We start from the raw sequence: 19,650 nt of genomic DNA, 5'->3' as shown, positions 1-19,650 counted from the left end.
TATTAAGAATCTCCCTATACAAACGAGGCAGCACTTTCGTTATCACAAAGGACATAGCATATAAGTGAGCCATAAACATAGCCAGCATCCTTATTAACAAAATAATAATATAATTAATGAAATTATTAAAAAATAATACTAATACCATCAAAAAATCGTGGATATGAAAAACATAAGTTTTAGATAGAGTGGCGAAAATTAAAAAATAATACTAATACCATCAAAAAATCGTGGATATGAAAAACATAAGTTTTAGATAGAGTGGCGAAAATATAATTAGGGAGAGACATTTTAGCTTTCTTTGGCTATTCTCTTTCGATTATTTATTGTTTATTCCTTTTTATGAAAGTGTGGCTCGTTATATAAGAAATACCATGTTAGTCAGAATTTGAAACTTTGTACAAAAATTAGCAAACTTTGACAAAGTTTCATCAAAATTTTGAGCTTTTTAATTAGATTTCTTAGAAACATTCCGAGTATGCAGGTTTGTAACTTATTCAATTCAAAGCGAAAATTTCAAGTAGTTAAGATTTACAAAATTTTTGAACATACTGTGTATGGAAGAAAATGAAATGAAACAAGTAAGAAAGGCTAAGTTCGGGCGGAGCCGAACATTAAATACCCGGCGCAAGTATTAAATATATGTTTTTTCACCCTTCCGAAACCTTCCGCTAGATGGTAAGCCGAGTTGTAACAATTTTGAGTAAATTAGCGTCCTTCAATTTCGAAATATTGAAGTTTCAAGCAATTCTTAAATTTACCGTTATATGAGAATCGGCCGTTATATTAGTCCGATTTCAATAATTTTCAACGTTTTGCTTACACGTGGCAAGTACAATAACCATACCGAGTTTGGTACAAATTGGTAGAACGGTTACCGGTATACTTATATGTGATCATAAGTGGGCGGTGCCACTCCCATTTTCCAAAATTTTACCATAAACGCATTTCTTGGTAAAGAATTGTTGCAACCATCAATTTTGAAAAAATGAGCTTCAATATTTAATGATTTATCGAAGATTTTGTATTTCTCTAAATTACCGTTATATGGGATGTGGGCGTGGTTATTGTCCGATTTTAAAAAGTTTCGGCGGTTTTTTATGCTGTACCAAGGCCAACAACTGTGCCAAGTTTGGAAGAAATTGGTGTAGCGGTTACCAAGATATACACATGTAACCATAAGTGGGCGTGGCTACGCCCATTTTCCAAGAATTTATAATATTCTTATTTTTCGTCTAAAACTTATTATAAATATCAATTTTGAGTGAATAATCTCCAGTAGTTACTAAAATATTGCAGTTTTCATATTTCTGAAAATTACCGTTATATGGGAAATAGGCGTGGTTATTGAGCGATTTTAAAAATTTTCGGCCATTTGGTATGTTATGCGAAGGCCAACAACTGTGCCAAGTTTGGAAGAAATTGGGGCAGCGGTTACCAAGATATGCACATGTAACCATAAGTGGGCGTGGCTACGCCCATTTTCCAAAAATTTATAATATTCTTATTTTTCGTCTAAAAATTATTGTAAATATCAATTTTGAGTGAATTATCTTCAGTAGTTACTAAAATATCGCAGTTTTCGTATTTCTGGAAATTACCGTTATATGGGAAGTGGGCGTGGTTAAAGTCCGATTTCGCCCATTTTCAATACCAACCTACCTTGGATTAAGGGAAACCTACATACCAAATTTCGTTGAGATATCTCAATTTTTGCTCGAGTTATCGTGTACACGGACAGACGGACAGACGGACAGACGGACAGACGGACAGACGGACGGACAGACAGACATGGCTTAATCGATTTCTTTTTTCATCCTGATCATTTATGTATACATTTGTCTATATCTATCTCGATTCGTTTTGGCTGTTACAAACAACCGTTATGTGAACAAAATTAATATACCCTTGTGCACAAGTGCGCTCGGGTATAAAAATTCCCAAAAACCAATGATAAGTCCAAACTTCTTCCAAATTGCACTTTATATTCTACAAAATCTGATTAAAATGTTTCAAATTGTGATAAACATTTACTCAAATCCCTACAAATTTTGAAATTTTGATTTACATGTTTTTTTTTTTTTTTAGATAGTAGGTTATATTTTCATACAAATATAATAAACATTTTTAAATTATTTTTCTCTTTGTTTTGTTTTAAGTAAAACTGTATTAAGCCTTTTTATTCTAAAAACAAAATTGTATGTTCGGATTCGATGCAGAAATCTGCTCGCCGTAGGTATAAATGAGGAGTCACACAAAACAAGAAGCTTTTTTGTAACAATTACAATACAACAATAAATTAACATTTTAATTATAAAATTAAAAAAATCCTACTAGTAGCCTTTGAATATTTCATATCCTGAACTACTAAAATTTATTTGGATGGGGCTTCCACTTTTTAACTTCCTACTTGCAGTGATTTCGCCTAATATTATCCGTAATAAATGGTTTGTCAAATATTTTTATCCAAATAATAACAATTTGTACAACAACTTTAATTTGACGTTAAATCAATGCAATTAGCATAGGCTCGGGCACGCACGCTGGTTGTATTTAATCGCACAAAAACCACGTGGAACTGTCTAAAGCTTTGCGTTGAGTACAGGCGTGACAGCGGCAACTTTTAATGCAATTAAGAAATGAAAAGCAAAAAGGAATGCAGAAATAAAACAAAAATTAGGCAAAAAATTTTCCTCAACAGTGGTTTTCGTTGCGCCTGCGCAGCGGTTTTCAAGTTTACCGCGTCTAAATTTAGAAGGCGCATGCTACCTAAGTATTTTATTTTCTTTATTATTACATATATACAGGCAGATAGATTGACATAGAGTGGCTGTTTTCGGTTTGGAGTTTGAAGATAAATTAACAGACAAATGTAAAATATTATGACGTACTTAAAAATGATACAAATGATTATACTGTAGAACATAAATTTCAGGGCCTCAACAGAATAATGCCCAAACGATAGTAGTCCATTATAATGGGCCTTTGCTACCCTTGAGGACTCATTGCGCGCTATTTGCGTGTAAAAGAAGGATGCGAGATCGAAATACGTGAATGCGAGGAGCTTGAAATGATAGCCGGCAGGAAAATGCCCAAACATTTTACCAGAAAGTCAAACGACTTGCGGAAGGTTTCCAGACCAGAGCGAACTCCTGTAGAAACAACCACGCCGATCTAGCTACCGATGTCCTGAATATGCTTAATTTATGTTAGAAAAACTTTTCCACTCTTTTGAAAGGTAACATCACTGAAAGTTGTATAGAAGATGAACCGCAGTCCCATTTGATAACGTTGGAAGCAATGCCCCAATGCCTGACAAAGACAAGGTACGAATAGCAATTGCGAGTCTGAAAAACCAAAAAGCTCCTGAAGTTGGAGTTGATAAGGTGCATGCATCAACTGTTGTGGAAAATATGGACAGATGAACGCAATACGCACCAACTTCAGCGGGATCAGCCATCTAAGCATAGGTTACAAGGTCTTATCGATCGTATTGTGTGAAAGACTGCAGCCCACCGTCAACAAACTGTTTGGGCCTTTTCAGTGTGGCCACCATACGCGTTGGAGACAATGAATACTGCATACGCTATAACGACGCGCTAGGAGGAAAGTTTGCCTATTAAGAGATAATAAATAATAAATAAATATATAAATCGTGGTCTTATCTTGTCCCATTATGGGACTTTTGAGACTTCATTTGAAGAAGCTAGTACTAGTTAGAGGATTAGGAGGTTCTACAAAAGGTCTCAGCGGAGAATTTCACCAAGATTCATCGTAGAAGCTAAAATTCTGTAATAAAATATAAGTGCGTTATACGGCTTGATCGAAATTTTGTGATAGTTTCAGTATCCAATACTTAACTCCACAGCTTAGCAGCTTGACATACATAAATATGACACAATACATAGACGCGTCTGAGTTACGATGCGAGTAGTTTGTCTGACAACACTATCGCGTTTAGCAGAGTTAGCACAAAGTTAAGATAGTTCATCGAGTTATGACAGTCTTTCGTAGTTTTATGTAGTTGTAGGTGTTCGAGATGAAGTTTTTTATTTTCTAGGTCAAATTTAATCGTTATTTTGTGTTTTTTTTCTATCAAAAACAATCGTTATTTTGGATTTTTATTTTTTCGATAATTTTTAACAGTTATAATGGAGACTGTGCTTTTATGACCATTTTAAATCGTTTAGGATCTATAAAAAGAAAATTGAAAATACTTAATACGATTAAAAAATAAATATTTTTTTATAGAAAAAAAAATAATAAAAAAAAGATTATTCTTGATTGATAATATAAAATGCCTCAAATAATGATTAAATTTGGTCGGAAAAACAAAAACCAAATTTTAACGGTTAAACTATGATTTTTATTATAAAGAGCATAACCAATACTAAAGCTGTCATTCTTTACTTATTGTATGTCGCTGTTTACAATAAAAACAATTAAAACCAAATTTCCATAAATTTGACAGGAACTAAGGCTACTCAGCACCTCTTTCGCATTAGGTTAAGTTTCTTTAAACCGCTTGGATGTTCTCGAGCAACAGTAAAAATGAATATAATGATGAAAATGCATACCTGATTACTGGCAAGCGTTTGCTGATGACAAGAAATGCATAATAATTTTTTAAGGCGATCAAAAAATGCGATTATGAATGTAACACTGAGTAAATATTAATGCGGAGAAAATGCATAGCTAAGAATTTTTATTAAAAACAACAAACACAAACAAAATCAAGAAATATGCTAATACATACACACCTATATAAGTATGTAACTATAGATATAATAAGCAATAAAAAATCATAAAATATTATTGTTTTTACAAAATAAAACGAAAACTGCAGCCCAATGCAAGTTAACTGACCGCAACTCGCAACTAGCAGCCGGTAAGCAAAACCAAAGCCTAGAAATTGCTGCACGATCGCCGGTTGCGACTGCTCGGTTGTACGTTTTTCCAATGCCTCTTTGTTTTTGTTTTTACTGTTTTTCAATACATGTTTTATTGACAATCTACACCACGTTACGGCGGACACAAATGTTTGGCAAGCCGGCAATCGCCACTGACACCTGTCGCTGATGGAATTCCGATTAACGCCTACAGAACAGTGCACTTAGGTTTTCATTCAAGATTTTGTGTAGGTACGCGTATAAAACTTAAGTGTGTTATTGTATTATATTTTTTTTGTACTTAAAAATGGATACCTTTATTTTTTTATATTCAAACTACAACTGTTTATAGTTTTTTTTTATATGTATTCATACTGAACTTTTTTCCTTTACCACTCCTCGCTCGATGCCCTCATCGAATTGGTTAACAATAAGCTGTAAAGACAACTGTCATAATCCGCGCTTTGGAATTCCAAATTGTCAAAAGTGGAAGTTGAAGTGAAGAAAATTGTATTGAACGGTCAATAAGGAACCGTTAAAGAAGAATAGGGTTAGCGCAAGTATGCATAAATTATAGTATTGCTGGATTGATAGTAAACGTAATGAATACAGGTTTGTAATTTATATGAACGGGAATAACCAGAAGGAAGTATGTCTGTATGTATGTATGCATCATCAGGTCATAGTTACAGGGAAAATGTAATAAATAAATATTGCAAATGTATAACAGTGCAGCATTTTAGAAAATGCCAGAAAAACGGTTAAATAACTGGTATTTGTATGTAGTTGTTTAGTTTAGAATGCAAAGTGGATTGCAGCAACCGATACGGGATTCTTCTTATTTTTAATCTTCGATCGCTGCGATCGATAACGTAGCATAAGTACGGTGACCATGTTGTAGAATAAAAAAGTACAGTACAAGTTTTCGTTATGCGCATATATATAATAATATTATGCGAGCTTTACCGGAAGCATAATATTAAAAAAGAACACAGTCAAAGATGGGGCTTGTATCCACATATAACGCATCAGCTGTCGTAGCTTACAGTATGGTAACGAACGTTGTCCAAAAACACATCCAAAAGTAAAATGGTAAGGGTCACGATATTCGTATTTCAATGACCTAAATACTAAAACTAATACTAATCTGAAACATATCTTTTACGTTTGGCCAGCGGACTGAGAATCCTTGAGTATTCACAGCCTTATCCGGAAAATAAGTGGATAGTTTACATGAGATGGTATATGGGGCACACATAAGGTCACGCCACTATACTGGGCTTGTAGCTGAAGTGTGACTCTCTACATTGCTTATACTGAGTAGAATTTAAAGTAACTTAACCTCTCTCCAGCTTTTTTGTATTTTCTGCTCTTTCTACAAAATGTGTATCTACTATGCTGTAATATGTGAAATAACGTAATGTCTGACATCGTATCAAAAAAAAAGTACTTTCAAAGGACAGGTTTTGAAATAAAGAAGAAAATACATTTTTAGAAAAATTAATAAAGTCAAAGGACTGGAAAAAGGACTGTCCTATGAAATAAAGTACGCATGGTCACCGTAAGCATTAGTCTATCCACGATCCAGCGACCATATGTAGTATAGTGTAGATAACATCGTGCCATGCGGATATCAAAGGTTAAATCTTTTATTTATATATTTAAAAGATCTCAAAAGTTTGTCGAATTTTATAAAAATTTTCCTGAAATTTTCGAACTTTTTATTCAGAATTTTTTGAAAATTTTCGAGTATGCAGTTTTGTAGCCATTTTTTGTCGCAGGTGTTAAGCCTTTTCTCCATATAAAGATAAATTTTATTCATGCGTTGTATGGAAGAAAACGCTCGACACCTTTGACAAAAAAAAGTTCTAAAAAATCCAAGTAACATTTAGCGACTTGAAATTTGCGCTTTATTATACTAAAATTGGTTGGGCTTCAAACTGGAAAATTTTGAATGAAGGGTTTGAAATTTTTATTGAAATTTGATAAATTTGTGTGAACTTTGTGTAAGCTTTGACATTTTTATTTATGTGGTTTCTCTTATGGATCGAACTATATTTTAAATGAAAACAAGTAAGAAAGTCTAAGTTCGGGCGGAGCCGAACATTAGATACCCGGCGCAAGTATTAATATTAAATATATGTTTTTCACCTTTCCGCAAGCTACCGCTACATGGTAAGCCGAGGTGTATCAATTTTAAGTAAGTTAGCGTCCTTAAATTTCGAAATATTGAAATTTCAAGAATTTCTGAAATTTATTGTTATATGAAAAGCGGTCGTAATTTTAGGCCGATTTCAATAATTTTCAACGCTTTGCTTTTATGTGGCAAGCACAATAACCACATCGAGTTTGGTACAAATTGGTGGAACGGTTACCGAGATACATATATGTGAGCATAAGTGGGCGGTGCCACGCGCATTTTCCAAAATTTTACCATAAACGTATTTCTTGGTAAAGAATTGTTGCAAGTGTCAATTTTGAATAAATTAGCTTTAATTAGCTGTACCAAAGCCAACAACTGTACCAAGTTTGGAAGAAATCGGTGCAGCGGTTGCCAAGATATACACATGTAGCCACAAGTGGGCGTGGCTACGCCCATTTTCCAAAAATTTATAATATTCTTATTTTTCGTCTAAAACTTATTGTAAATATAAATTTTGAGTGAATAATCTTCAGTAGTTACCGAAATATCGCAGTTTTCGTATTTCTGAAAATTACCGTTATATGGGAGGTAGGCGTGGTTATTGTCCGATTTTACCCATTTTCAATACCATCTGTCCTACGCCCGAAAGAAGTACACGTACCAAGTTTCGTTAAGATATCTTAATTTTTACTCGAGTTATCGTATGCACAGACGGACGGACAGACGGACAGACGGACGAACGGACGGACGGACGGACAGACAGTCACCGCTTAATCGATTTCTCTTTTCATCCTGATCATTTATGTATATATTTGTCTATATCTATCTCTATTCGTTTTGCCTGTTACAAACAACCGTTATGTGAACAAAGTTATAATACCCTTGTGCACAAGTGCGCTCGGGTATAATTATTCAAAATAAATAAATAAACAATAACAATATCAATTTGAATTTAACAGGGCCGGCTTTACTTAAAATGCCGCCCTGTGCGCTGTGACGCTGCAGCCATGGTGAAATTATAAGCAGTTTATCGCTTTATTTTCTTAGTTTTCTTGACATTTGGCAATCTTAAAGAAATTTTTTCAAGCAAATTTCCAAATAAGAAGTGTCAAATCTTTTGTCTCACTCTTATTACTACACCCGGTATAATTTTTACCATGCGCTGCGGTTACATACATACATATTTGAAGCGCAGTACCGGATCGCAGAGAACCTTCTGACAACTGTCAATTATTTCGATCCTAATTTTAGTCCCTCATATTTGTGTAGTAAAAAAATTTGCTGAATTGGGAGAAGAACACAAAAATATTCTTAAACTCAATAAAACTCAAACAAAATAGACTAAAAATTTTTGCCACTAAAATTAATATTTTTATGGGAAATTTTATGAAAAATGCACTCAATAAAATTGAATATGAATTGTTATTAAGCTAAAATAAGTAACAAAAACAATATCCAGTTAATTTAATATGTTTGCTTTTCATAAGAAATCTTCTCATATTCTTCAACCTAGACTTGTACGCTATCAATATTCTTAACATTTACCTATTTTTCATTACTGACTTTTCTTTGAATTTCCTATCAAGCATTTCTTTATAATTTTGCAATATTTTATTATGCTATGCTTGCTCCGATGGCAATAATTGGACACGTACATGACTAACATACACAAAGAGTTTGCTTTTATTGCAATAAAATTGAATTTATTTCTTTGTAAACCAAATAAGGGTAAATGTAAAAAATATATACACACATACATATATGTATGCACATGCGTTTTGATGCAGCTCAATAGAAAAACTTTAATATGACGAAATTTTAAAAATAAAATGCAGCATAATTAAGGGGCGGTTAGTCAATATCTGGTTAAAACAAATCGCCGGTTAAACATCGTTATCGACGTCTTCGGCTCCATGCATACAACAAAAAAGGTGAAAAAGCCGTCAGCAAAAAATATTAAAAATATTTTAAGTCAATGCGATTTTAAAGCCGCCTAAAACTTGCATAAAATTGCATGCCCAAAATTCTTCCAAAAATTCTGATTAAATAGTTCAAAATTTTGATGAAAATTTGTTGAATTTTCTAAGCTCTGTTTAAAAATTTAAACTTTGATTTATATGAATTTGGTTAAAGCAAACACCATATTTTTATAAAAAAAAATATTTCTATAAAAACCTTGCGAATGTTTAACAGAAGTCACCATGGACTCATTTTTTCACTTCACTGTATGTGCAAAATTGGATACATTTGTGTTAAAATTACGATGTTACCAACTGAAACGGTTAGCAGAATGCCAATAACCAGCACTACTGTTCGTACGAATCGGCCTGTTAAATAAACAGTCCCTGTTAGTACTACTGTAAGAAGCTAACAGGTAACAGCTAATGTACTGCAATGAGCAGAGAGATTCCAATGTCCCATATGGTCTAGTGGCTAGGATATCTGGCTTTCACCCAGAAGGCCCGGGTTCGATTCCCGGTATGGGAAGTAATTTTTTTCTTTAGTTATTTATTTTTTTTATTACTATCGATGCAATTTTAAATTTTTAGTATTTTGTTTTTAAATACGTAAATATATGTATCTTCTTGGCTCAGTGAGCAAACCCAGTCAAGTTTGTGGAGAGCTGACGGCATATGTGGAGCATTTTGCTTTTTCAAAGGCTGGAGTATACTTGTACATATAAAAATCGAGCATGCCTCTATTTGTGGAGTAGACAATAAGTGTGTAGTGTACCGCACGATCTGAATGTCGCGATGTAAACAGAATTTCACAAGCGTGCATTTTAGTGATAAAGTTAAGAATTACGTGCATACTTGTCTTTTTGAAAAAATATTTAAGTTTAAACATTTGTGCGTTTGCGCCTAAATCACGACTTTTTTGCGTAGCCAACAAGAAAAGGGCCTGTCAGGTTGGTTGAAATTTTTTGAAAAGACTTAAGTTTTCAATTTAATAATTTTGAGATTTATTTATTGTTGAAAATTTTGGTACAGTTTTTGTAGTGAAATATTTTCGGTTCTTTTTAACATTTTTATAACATTTTTTATTTGTATTTTTTTGCATGAAATTTACATACATAAGGAAAATCCCACAATTTTAAATAAAATATAAATAAAAAATGTCCTACAAATTGTAAACGAAAAAATATAATTTCTAATACCATTTGCTCAAAAAATAAATTCTTGCCTAAAAGCTGCCACAAAATTAAAAACATAGATATTTTTATTTAAAAAAATTTCAAGAGTAAATAACTTCCAAAATTATTAAATTTAATTTTTTTTTTCAGTCTACAATTTGTTCATGCTTGCAATTAAGCCTATTTTTAGAACAATTTACGCCAATAACCAAAATATTTGGACCTCTTAACATGAAATCGCTCCCATGTAGCATTGAACTTCGATTTTCTTACTAGGTAAGATATCACACTCTTATCTTTTTACTTGCCACCTGTCAACGGCCGATAATTACATCCTTAAAAAAATTTACTATAAAAGCAGAACACTTTCTTAAAATTCCATTATAAGTCAATTACTTCTATGTAGTTCACACAATCTATTACCCTTCATCCAATCCACATGAAAGTTTTTGCCTTTCTCGTTGTCGCCTTGGCCTTGGCCGCTCCAGCTTTTGGCAAAACTTACACACGCTGTACGTTGGCACAGGAATTGCTTCGTTTGGATGTACCCAAGGACCAATTGGCACGTTGGACTTGCATTGCTGAACACGAGAGCTCTTACCGCACTGACGCTGTCGGCAAAACCAACTCGAATGGCTCCAATGATTATGGCATCTTCCAAATCAACAACTACTACTGGTGTCAACCTGCGAATGGACGCTTCTCCTACAATCAGTGTAGCCTTAGCTGTGATGAATTACTCACTACTGACATTTCAGCATCGGTGACTTGTTCTCAAAAGATTTTGCGTATGCAAGGTTGGACTGCGTGGGCCACGTGGAAATACTGTAACGGTACTTTGCCCAGCATTGCTGACTGCTTATAAGTGCATTGGTGAAGTGTTGTTTGTTATTAAAAAATCAATGCGATTTTTTAGCCCTTTATTAGACTAGAATTCTTTGGGCTATAAAACTGCATATCCAATAATGTTTTAAGATTCAATTCAATTCAATTTTTATAAAGTTTGTAATAAGCAGGGAACTGATTTTATGGAAATTTCCTTTTTTTCTGCTAAAGAGATTGTGTTTATTTATAGAGATATACACATTTGATGTTGCCTTTTTTGCCTTTTTTGCCTTTTTTGCCTTTTCTACCTTTAATTGTAAAGCGCAACGAAAAAGTCCATATTCAAATTGGGCGCCACTTGTATCATATCAACACACGTATAATGAAACTAATTTATAGTTCTCCTCTTTTTACATGTAAAATAAACATTTCTAAAATAAATGTATTTTTTGATTATTTTTCGGGTTTTGCCTTTTTTGCGATTTCTAGTGCCTTTCCCTGCCTATTTCGCTATTTTACTTTGCCTTTTCCAGCCTGTTTCATTATTTTATTTTGCCTTTTTTTATAGGTTTTTAGGTCCTAAAAATCCGTTCCCTGGTAATAAGTTTGAAAATCTGATTTATATGGTTTTGTTTAAAGCATGAGTTATAGTTTTGTGAAACAATAATAAATAAATTATAACTTGAAAAACCTTTTGGATGTTAAAAAATTTAACATGTGAACAATTGAATGAGTCACTGTATATGGAATTTTCATAAGTGGTACCGAAAAGGGCATAAATGTCGTTTTATTAATTTTCAAAGTGTTAAAAAATAGTTGGTTGTGGTGTCAAGTCCTCTAAACATTTATTTAAGCTTTTAAAGTTTACGACAGTAATGTATACCTTGTGAACTTCTTAATTATCGTGCATTTTTTTATTGAGCATATTTCGTTAATTTTAAATCGCGATTTTTCGCACACATGTTTATCTTCTCTACTGATAATCAGTAAGCAAGTTATAGTAGTTTGTATATGTAACTCTTACGGCGCTCATGCAATGAGAGAAAAGTCAACCAAAAATTGGTTAATATTTATTACCAAATTCAAACTTGAAAGGGAATCAACGTGATTTTTGGTTAATATTAACAATGCCTTGGTTAATATTTTCGACAATGATTTGGTAATATTAACCACAATTTTGTTTACATTAACCAAACTCAGCCGCTTTGGAAGTGTGTCTTCAAATGTTCAACTTGAATCAATTTTCTTCGTCGTTTGATTTGGTTCTGCACTTCACAGAGGTTTTTTCGTAATTAGGAAAAACCAAAAACAGAAAAAAATATAAAAATTATTAGTCTGTTCCTTTGAACTTCGGACTAAAACCTGTGGAACTGTCAAACTAAAATTTTAGTCTCTCAAGTGAGAGTAAAAGGAGAACAGATACAGAAGTGCAAGGGAACGCAAAAAGCACTATTTCCGGTAAAAACGTCAGTCGGTTTGTTTACATGTCATTGGTACAACACTGATTTGGTTGAAATATCTCTAAATAATTATTAAAATCTATACATATTCAAATATTTCGTTGTTTACTTCCTTTTTTTTTTACAAATATAAGGTTTGTTGCTTTCAGTGCTTTCCGTTTTTGTATGCACATGCAAATATGCTGATCGTTTGACACTTTTCATGAACTTACATGAAAAAAACTGACTAGGAACAGTTGCTCAGTTAGTCTCTCAAAAGTGTTCCCACTTACAGGCTTTATGTCAACAGGAACGACTTCCTGTAAGTTCTGACTAAATCCTGTAAACCGGACTGCTATTGGAACAGACTACATGTATCGCGCTGACGGCATTCGTACTGCTGGAAGCTTGCTCGTTTAGCCACTGCCATACATACGAATTTGTTCTCAAATGTTCAACTTAGATTTCACATGATTTAGTACTTTTTTTCTAGACATCTGATGGAAAAAATTGCTATGGCAGCACTGTCTGATAACCGACAAGCAGTTGAAAACAGTTCACAAACTTAAAGAGTTGAGTACTTGAATATCATGTATGGCCTTTATAACTATAACGACTTCAAGAAGAATACTCGTAGTACAGTAATCCACATTTGTCTGGCAAAATAACTTCCAAGTGTATTACCATTTTCATATTTATACTTCAATTAAGAGCTGGTCTCAAAAAGAAATGCAAAATGTATAATAGTAACTAGACGCCGATAACATCACTTGAGCACTGTGTTTTTGTTTATTTTCAATTGAAGCAAAACACTTTCACAAAATATACGCCTGCAATTATTTAACTGGGCAATACAAAGATAATCTTATCGCCCCTTTTCGCCACCTGCAAATATAGATAATGATATTAAGATGCACATTTAATTTTTTGCAGCAAATTCAGTATAAAAGCCATGCGATTTCTGCTTTTCTATCACAAGTTTGCATCTACCAACTAAACTATCAACATGAAATTTGTTGCCTTTGTCGTTCTGGCTTTAGCCTTGGCCGCTCCAACCTTTGGCAAAACTTTTACACGCTGCTCATTGGCACAGGAGATGTACCGTTTGGGTGTACCCAAGGATCAATTGGCACGCTGGACTTGCATTGCCGAACACGAGAGCTCTTACCGTACTGGCGTTGTCGGCCCAACAAACTCGAATGGCTCCAATGATTATGGCATCTTCCAAATCAACAACTACTACTGGTGTCAACCTGCCAATGGACGCTTCTCCTACAACGAATGCAGCCTGAGCTGTAATGCTCTGTTAACCGATAATATCGCCAATTCTGTGAGTTGCGCTCGCAAGATTCAAAGACAACAAGGTTGGTCTGCTTGGTCCACCTGGCGTTACTGTAGTGGCTCTTTGCCCAGCATTAACTCTTGCTTCTAAGTGCTTATTTGGTTCTAAATAAATACTTAGATAAAATATGATTATGTGAAAAGAGAAGGCGTTTTAAAATTATGCGATTTGAATCATATTTTTGTAGGCTCTATAGTGTAGAAAGCGTTCCTTAGGCACAAAACTGGATAAAAAAAAGAGTGAAAATTGAACTGAAGACGATGATAACGGTTTCATTTTTCCTCTAAGAAGCCGTCCGGATTCATATCGGACAAAGAGGTTCCATTCCTTTTAGGTAAGATTGATATACGAGAATGTGTTCTCCGAGCACTTAGGCAAGGGTGGGCTTTTTCGCCTCTAGATGACTGTTGGTTCCCGATCAATTGGTGAAGACCGCGTAATTCTGAAAAATGAAGTTGGCGCTTTTGCGGTCCCCATCACAGCTTGCTCCTATTTTGCTCACTATTGGTCGGTATCGTTTTGGCGCAAACAACCCTAATGGTGACTTTTCCCCAACGCATTGGCATACCACCGACAGTCAGCTGCTTTGCTCTTCAAGCTGAGCTTTTATTAACGCAATTAGTTGCCGGAAAAGTTCGCTCCAATCGATTGGAGTGATGGAAACTAGGATGGAACGAAGGGAAACACGAAATAAAACTTTGTTGCGGCCTGCATGCGACAATAGGCGTTCGGATTAGAAGCGAAATAGTCCGTCCCAAAACAATCTAAAAAATGGAAGTGTCAGAACTTAACGAAGAATAGCTCGTAGCTAACCAAATAAGGAGAAGAAAATGGCGGTAGATAGCTCACATCTGTGTGGCAGCACTGGCAGCTGGACACTATTTAGCAGCGCACAAAGCTAACGAAGTTCAAGGCGCGCCTCGAACACGTGGAAGTTATATATTTGTCTCCAACTTGAAACCGTCAACTCGACTTGAAAGTTGGAGGGCATCCTTATAACACTTTCAATACGGGGAGGGCATAAAAAACACTTCTCTAAACCAAGTTCAGTCGGAATACTTTGCAGAGGTCTCATGATAGAGAAACTGTTGGTTGGTAGCAGTGCTTCATAGTAACTTACTGCGATAAAATTGACGCATTGATGCACTTTCGTAGTGATGATAAACATCAAGCTTTTTGCCTAATAGCTTCTAGACCTCGGCATTTACAAAGGAAATGCTGGTCACTTTCTTCGCTACCTTCTATTTAGTTGACAACTATGGAAAGTCATATGGTAACCGCATTCCTGTTACATGTTTGCCCGTGAGTCAATGAGCCGTAATGGTTGCTACAATTTTAAATACCTCTGTCCTTGATCTAGTATCTTTAACCTTTTATAGTCGGGCCTAAGTTCCTAGGGAATTTTGGAAGTTTGTGTATCCGACCCCATTTTTCTTGCACAATTCGATAGAATAATATACAAAATTATGACCTCCAATGGAAATGCTTTCGCACAGCGTCATTGCTATTAAAACGAGTAGGTAATTTCAATGCAAAACCGCAAATGAACGCATAGCGCTCGAAAGCGCTCGAGCCAAATTTTATAGCTAAATCGCGGTCAATCAATGCAATTTTTCCCTGCGGATCAGAGATCAGTTATAATCAGAGTAAACGATAGAAATTTTCTTCACAAATATGCAAAGCCAAAGAATGGCATTTTCTTAGGCTCATAACTAGTTAGCATTGTGTTTAGGTAATTTGCCACTCGGTACTTAGTACTGCAACCACTTTAAAATTCGAGTGGTTTACAATTCAATGAAGTTCAACTGTATGCGTCTCATTGAGCAGGCGCGCATTGTGCGCAGTTAGGAGGCGTAGCTGAAGTGGTTGGAAGTAAAGCTAAATCTTATGATTACCGCCAAAGGCTTTGCGCGTTCAAAGCGTCTGCAAAAATAAACAAAATAAATACAAAAACAATATCTACTAATTCGAAAGAGGAAGGAAAAAATAAAGTTTGCGCTTGGTGTTGGTACAGACTGGTCGGCTGGTGGGTAGGCAATGTGGCAATGGTGAGTGAGCTACGAAAAGACGCTGGTGCCTCCAACTGGTAATGGTGTTGGTGGTGGTGGTGGGAGCTCATTGACTGCCTTCGGAAGCTATGGTAGGCGTGAATTAAGCGCAAGTGAATAAGCAGCTAAAGTGTGGCGGTGGGCAATAAAGCTGCGTGCGCATTGAATTATGCGAAATTTAAGTGAAATATGAATGAATAAAGTTTTCTTTTTGTTTTCATCTTTTCTTTGTATCTTGAAAATCGCGTAGGAGAAATTTTACAAAGTGGCATTGTTTCGATTTTTCTTTGCTTTCAAACAAAGTTGGATAGGAAATGAGATTAGCTAAATTTGCGCTTGTTAAACTATAATTGCTGGAAAAATGGCAAAAAATAAAAATTTTCAAACAATATGTATTTATTACAATTAGTGTATGAATGTATGAAAAATTATAAAGTATGTAATGTAAAAACGGAATAGGGGTTGGCAAATGAAAAAGAGGAAGTATAAAATTGTAAAAAAGATATTTCAATATATAAAGAGGAGTGTAATCGTTTTTTTTTTGCCATACATACAAAGTATGTATGTACATATGTTCGATGGTAGTTTTTAAACGGTTTATTTAGGATCAAATCTGGTACCTTACTCTTTATGTATGAGGCCAATAAAATCGCAATCAAGGTATCGAATCAAAAGAAAGGGCTTGTCAATTTACAATGGAAAGTAATTCAGGCATAAACCCCCACTAAGTCAAGATTGAGGATAATACGTCGTTAGTGGTAACCCCATCCTTCCGTAAGCAGAATGCTTTTTCAGAAGGGCTTTCAATTTTATGACGCTGGCGAAGGAAAAACCAAAAACAATTAACTATATAAAAATATATTTTTTGACAAATCTATTGAAGTAAATTCATTGCAGCTAAGTTTGTTTCGGCAGAATTGAATATAAAATTTGTTTTCAAAATTTGAAAAAAAAAACTAATTCCTCAAATCAAAAACAAGTTTCGTTACTATCTCTAATGCATACGGGTAAATAAATTTAGACTATTGATTTCTGGCAAAGAAATCGTGACAAACTGAATGAGTTAACCATTTAGATAAGTATGTAAAGGTAAAGTAAATCTAAAAAATTATATGGAAACTAGTTAGAAATTGAAGAAAAAATCATTAATAAAAAACAGAAAAGTTAAACAAAATCTAAGAAAACAAAAATAAAATAAAACTTCCACACGACGCTAATGACAGTAGCTGGCAAATTATACGTTGACGCATGCGCTGACAGGTGAATCGCAGCAAAAAAAAAAACCGCTTGACGCTTCAATCGTCATGGCATAACACTATCGCTTGTATCCAGTTTTGTTTTTGGAACCAAATTGTAATTTGGTTTTTCGTCTGAGCTTCGCATTTTTAGCTGACTCTCATTGTAATGCTTAGTGTATTTTATGTCTATTTTACAGTAATTCAAAAAATTGATGAGTAACTACTCTGAAGCGTGCGAAATTTTGCACGATTACTACTTTGTGGCTCGGTTGTTGAAAGAAAAAAAATTAATTAATTATTTTCCAACAGCTAATATGTTTTATTGAAAAAAAGCATAACAAAAAAATTGTTTTTAAAACAGCTTTTTTATGGTAGTTTTATGTTTTGATCAAATGCAGATTCAGAGAAATTTTGTTGGAATATTTTGCAATTATAAGGCGTGTATGTAAATTAGAGTAGTCAAAAAATGCATGTGAAAAAGTAAAGTCGGAATTTTAATGCTCCCATCCCCTAGGATTCTTCTTTAACAAAAAAAAAAAATTCACCTATTTTTTTATTCTGAAATCAAAAAATATTATAAGGTTGCTCAAAGAGCTGAAAGTTTTCCATGTATTTTATGTATATGGGGAAAAACCTCTTTTCGTAGAAATGGTATAGAGTTCTTGATAATTAATATTTTTCGATCCGGAAGGCCTCCAATAACAGTACCCAATTGGTTTATAGGTCTGCCAAAATCTCCTGAAAATGCAATGGGGGACCCATAAAATGTTTAAATAAACAATCGGGTATTATTATTGGGTACTATTATCCTGGTTTTTCGATCGAAAAATATTGATTTTCAAGAATTTCATATCATTTCTACGAAAAGCCGTTTTTCCCCTATATAAAAAAATAGAAAACTTTGAGCGCTTTGAGCGATCTCTAAATATTTTTTGATTTCATAGTAAAAAAATAAGGGTATATTTTTTGGTATAGAACAATTCGTGGGGTGAGAGCATTTAAATTTCGACTCTACTCTTTAGACCACCCTAATGTACATGTATAGTTGAGTAACCTATCCACATGTCCATTTTAAAGCTCATTAAAATATTTGCGAAATCGCAATCTAAAAATTCTGTAAATATTTTAATGAGCATTGAAGAGGGGCTGTCAAAGTCACAAATATATATTTGTTTAGCGTATGAAAAAATATAGAAGAACTGTACTAATATAAATGTAAGAGTGTACCCTCACCCGTTGCACTGAGTGCATGAAATTGCTGGGTTATATTCATATGCAGTGTAGTTTATTTCAACATACTTAAACTCAGCCTGTATTAAGTTTAGAAATACCACCTTTTCAAAACCATTTAGATTGGTACCCATATTGCAGCAATTGAATTAACTTATTAAATAATTTGAATTGAACTAAATTTTTGCACAGGTGGCAATCATCTTCAATCCCTCCAAATAAATTTTAAATGTTCAAACTTCTGTTTTTCCCTTTGACATTTTTATTTGTATATAATTTAATTGAATTAAATCACCTTTTCCATAAAGTGGCAATCCTATTTAAAATATTTTGAAACTACAACTTTCTTAAACCTCTTTTGTTCGACACCCATGTTGTGATACATATTTGTGTTAACTTATTCCCTTAATTCAAGTTGAATTTGATTTTTTAAACAGGTGGCAACCCTCCTACATTAAGTTTAGAAATACAAACTTTAACTTAGATATACATAAAGCTTTTCCTCGCCGCGACGAACACGTTTTTTTATTTTGGAATCAAAAAATATTTAGAGGTCGCTAACAGCGCTATTGATCTGATATTGATTTTCAAGAATTCCATACCATGTCTACGATACAATTGTTTTTTTTTTTGCCTAAGTAAAATACGTGGAAAAAACAGGGGTATATAGATTTGTTGTCGAGCCTCTTTCACCAGAAAAATATGTCGAAAAAACCATTCTGAAGCCGCACACTAGCGTTAAGTAGCCATTCAAGTTTTGGGAATCACCTCAGGGGTGTATCACAAAAAAAGAATCTCACAATTCCGATTCTGCATTATCTTTGAATTGCTGGTTTGATTTAACAATTTGCATGGCAATCAAAGTCCAAAAAGGGGCAAATCACAGTTATCTTCGTCAAACTGAATACTTCAGATTTTTCTTGTCTTTGATTTGTTTATTACTGCGAGTCCCACGTGCAACTACTTATCAAAATTCCAATTGTTTATCGAAATAATAAGGCAGCAAACGCAGTTCATTATACAATAATCTAGACCAAAAATCTTTCAGGTTTCTAGACGTAATTCAAAGTTTGTTTATGGTTTCCATTTTGACTGCTTTTTCCCTTAACGAAAGCAAATAAAAATAGTTAAAGAGCGTAACTCAAAAGCATATAGGTTTGCAAGGTGCCGACACACTTGGGCTCAAAAAGAAAGGTCCATTGTAGCACCACGACGGATAAAGATTTAATCCTTGCTGACGAAACTCTTCAGTGATCTTCTGTTCTTAGACAGTGCTGGACAGTAACAGAGAAGATTAAGAACTGTCTCTTCTTCATCATAATTTTTGTAGCTTCTGCAGCATCTACGAACAAAAATTCATTAG

The 19,650-nt window shown here is 34.1% G+C and overlaps 2 protein-coding genes and 1 non-coding gene across 3 annotated transcripts; all 3 read left to right on the top strand.

Annotated features, from left to right (window-relative positions):
- Positions 1 to 9,447: 9,447 nt before the first annotated feature.
- Positions 9,448 to 9,519, top strand: Trnae-uuc. Its single transcript has one exon. It is a non-coding gene; the product is annotated as a tRNA-Glu (tRNA).
- A 1,065-nt stretch (positions 9,520 to 10,584) lies between these two features.
- LOC118745168 (lysozyme 1-like) lies at positions 10,585 to 11,086 on the top strand. Its single transcript, XM_036478692.1, has one exon. The coding sequence runs from the start codon at positions 10,605 to 10,607 to the stop codon at positions 11,028 to 11,030; it is 426 nt and encodes a 141-aa protein (XP_036334585.1). The 5' UTR covers positions 10,585 to 10,604; the 3' UTR covers positions 11,031 to 11,086.
- A 2,336-nt stretch (positions 11,087 to 13,422) lies between these two features.
- LOC118745167 (lysozyme 1) lies at positions 13,423 to 14,029 on the top strand. Its single transcript, XM_036478691.1, has one exon. It carries the CDS (start codon positions 13,436 to 13,438, stop codon positions 13,859 to 13,861), a length of 426 nt encoding a protein of 141 aa, XP_036334584.1. The 5' UTR covers positions 13,423 to 13,435; the 3' UTR covers positions 13,862 to 14,029.
- The last annotated feature ends 5,621 nt before the right edge of the window (positions 14,030 to 19,650 follow it).

This window comes from Rhagoletis pomonella, unplaced genomic scaffold (genome assembly GCF_013731165.1).
Source record: "Rhagoletis pomonella isolate Grant_MI unplaced genomic scaffold, Rhpom_1.0 Rhpom_scaffold_00008, whole genome shotgun sequence".
Taxonomy (NCBI): Eukaryota; Metazoa; Arthropoda; class Insecta; order Diptera; family Tephritidae; genus Rhagoletis; species Rhagoletis pomonella.
Note: the sequence above shows the minus strand (reverse complement) of the source record. Positions and strands in the feature narration are given on the sequence as shown.

Excerpts from the sequence above, each read along its gene's own strand:
- LOC118745168 (XM_036478692.1), top strand. The coding sequence starts at position 10,605 with ATGAAAGTTTTTGCCTTTCTCGTTGTCGCCTTGGCCTTGGCCGCTCCA.
- LOC118745167 (XM_036478691.1), top strand. The coding sequence starts at position 13,436 with ATGAAATTTGTTGCCTTTGTCGTTCTGGCTTTAGCCTTGGCCGCTCCA.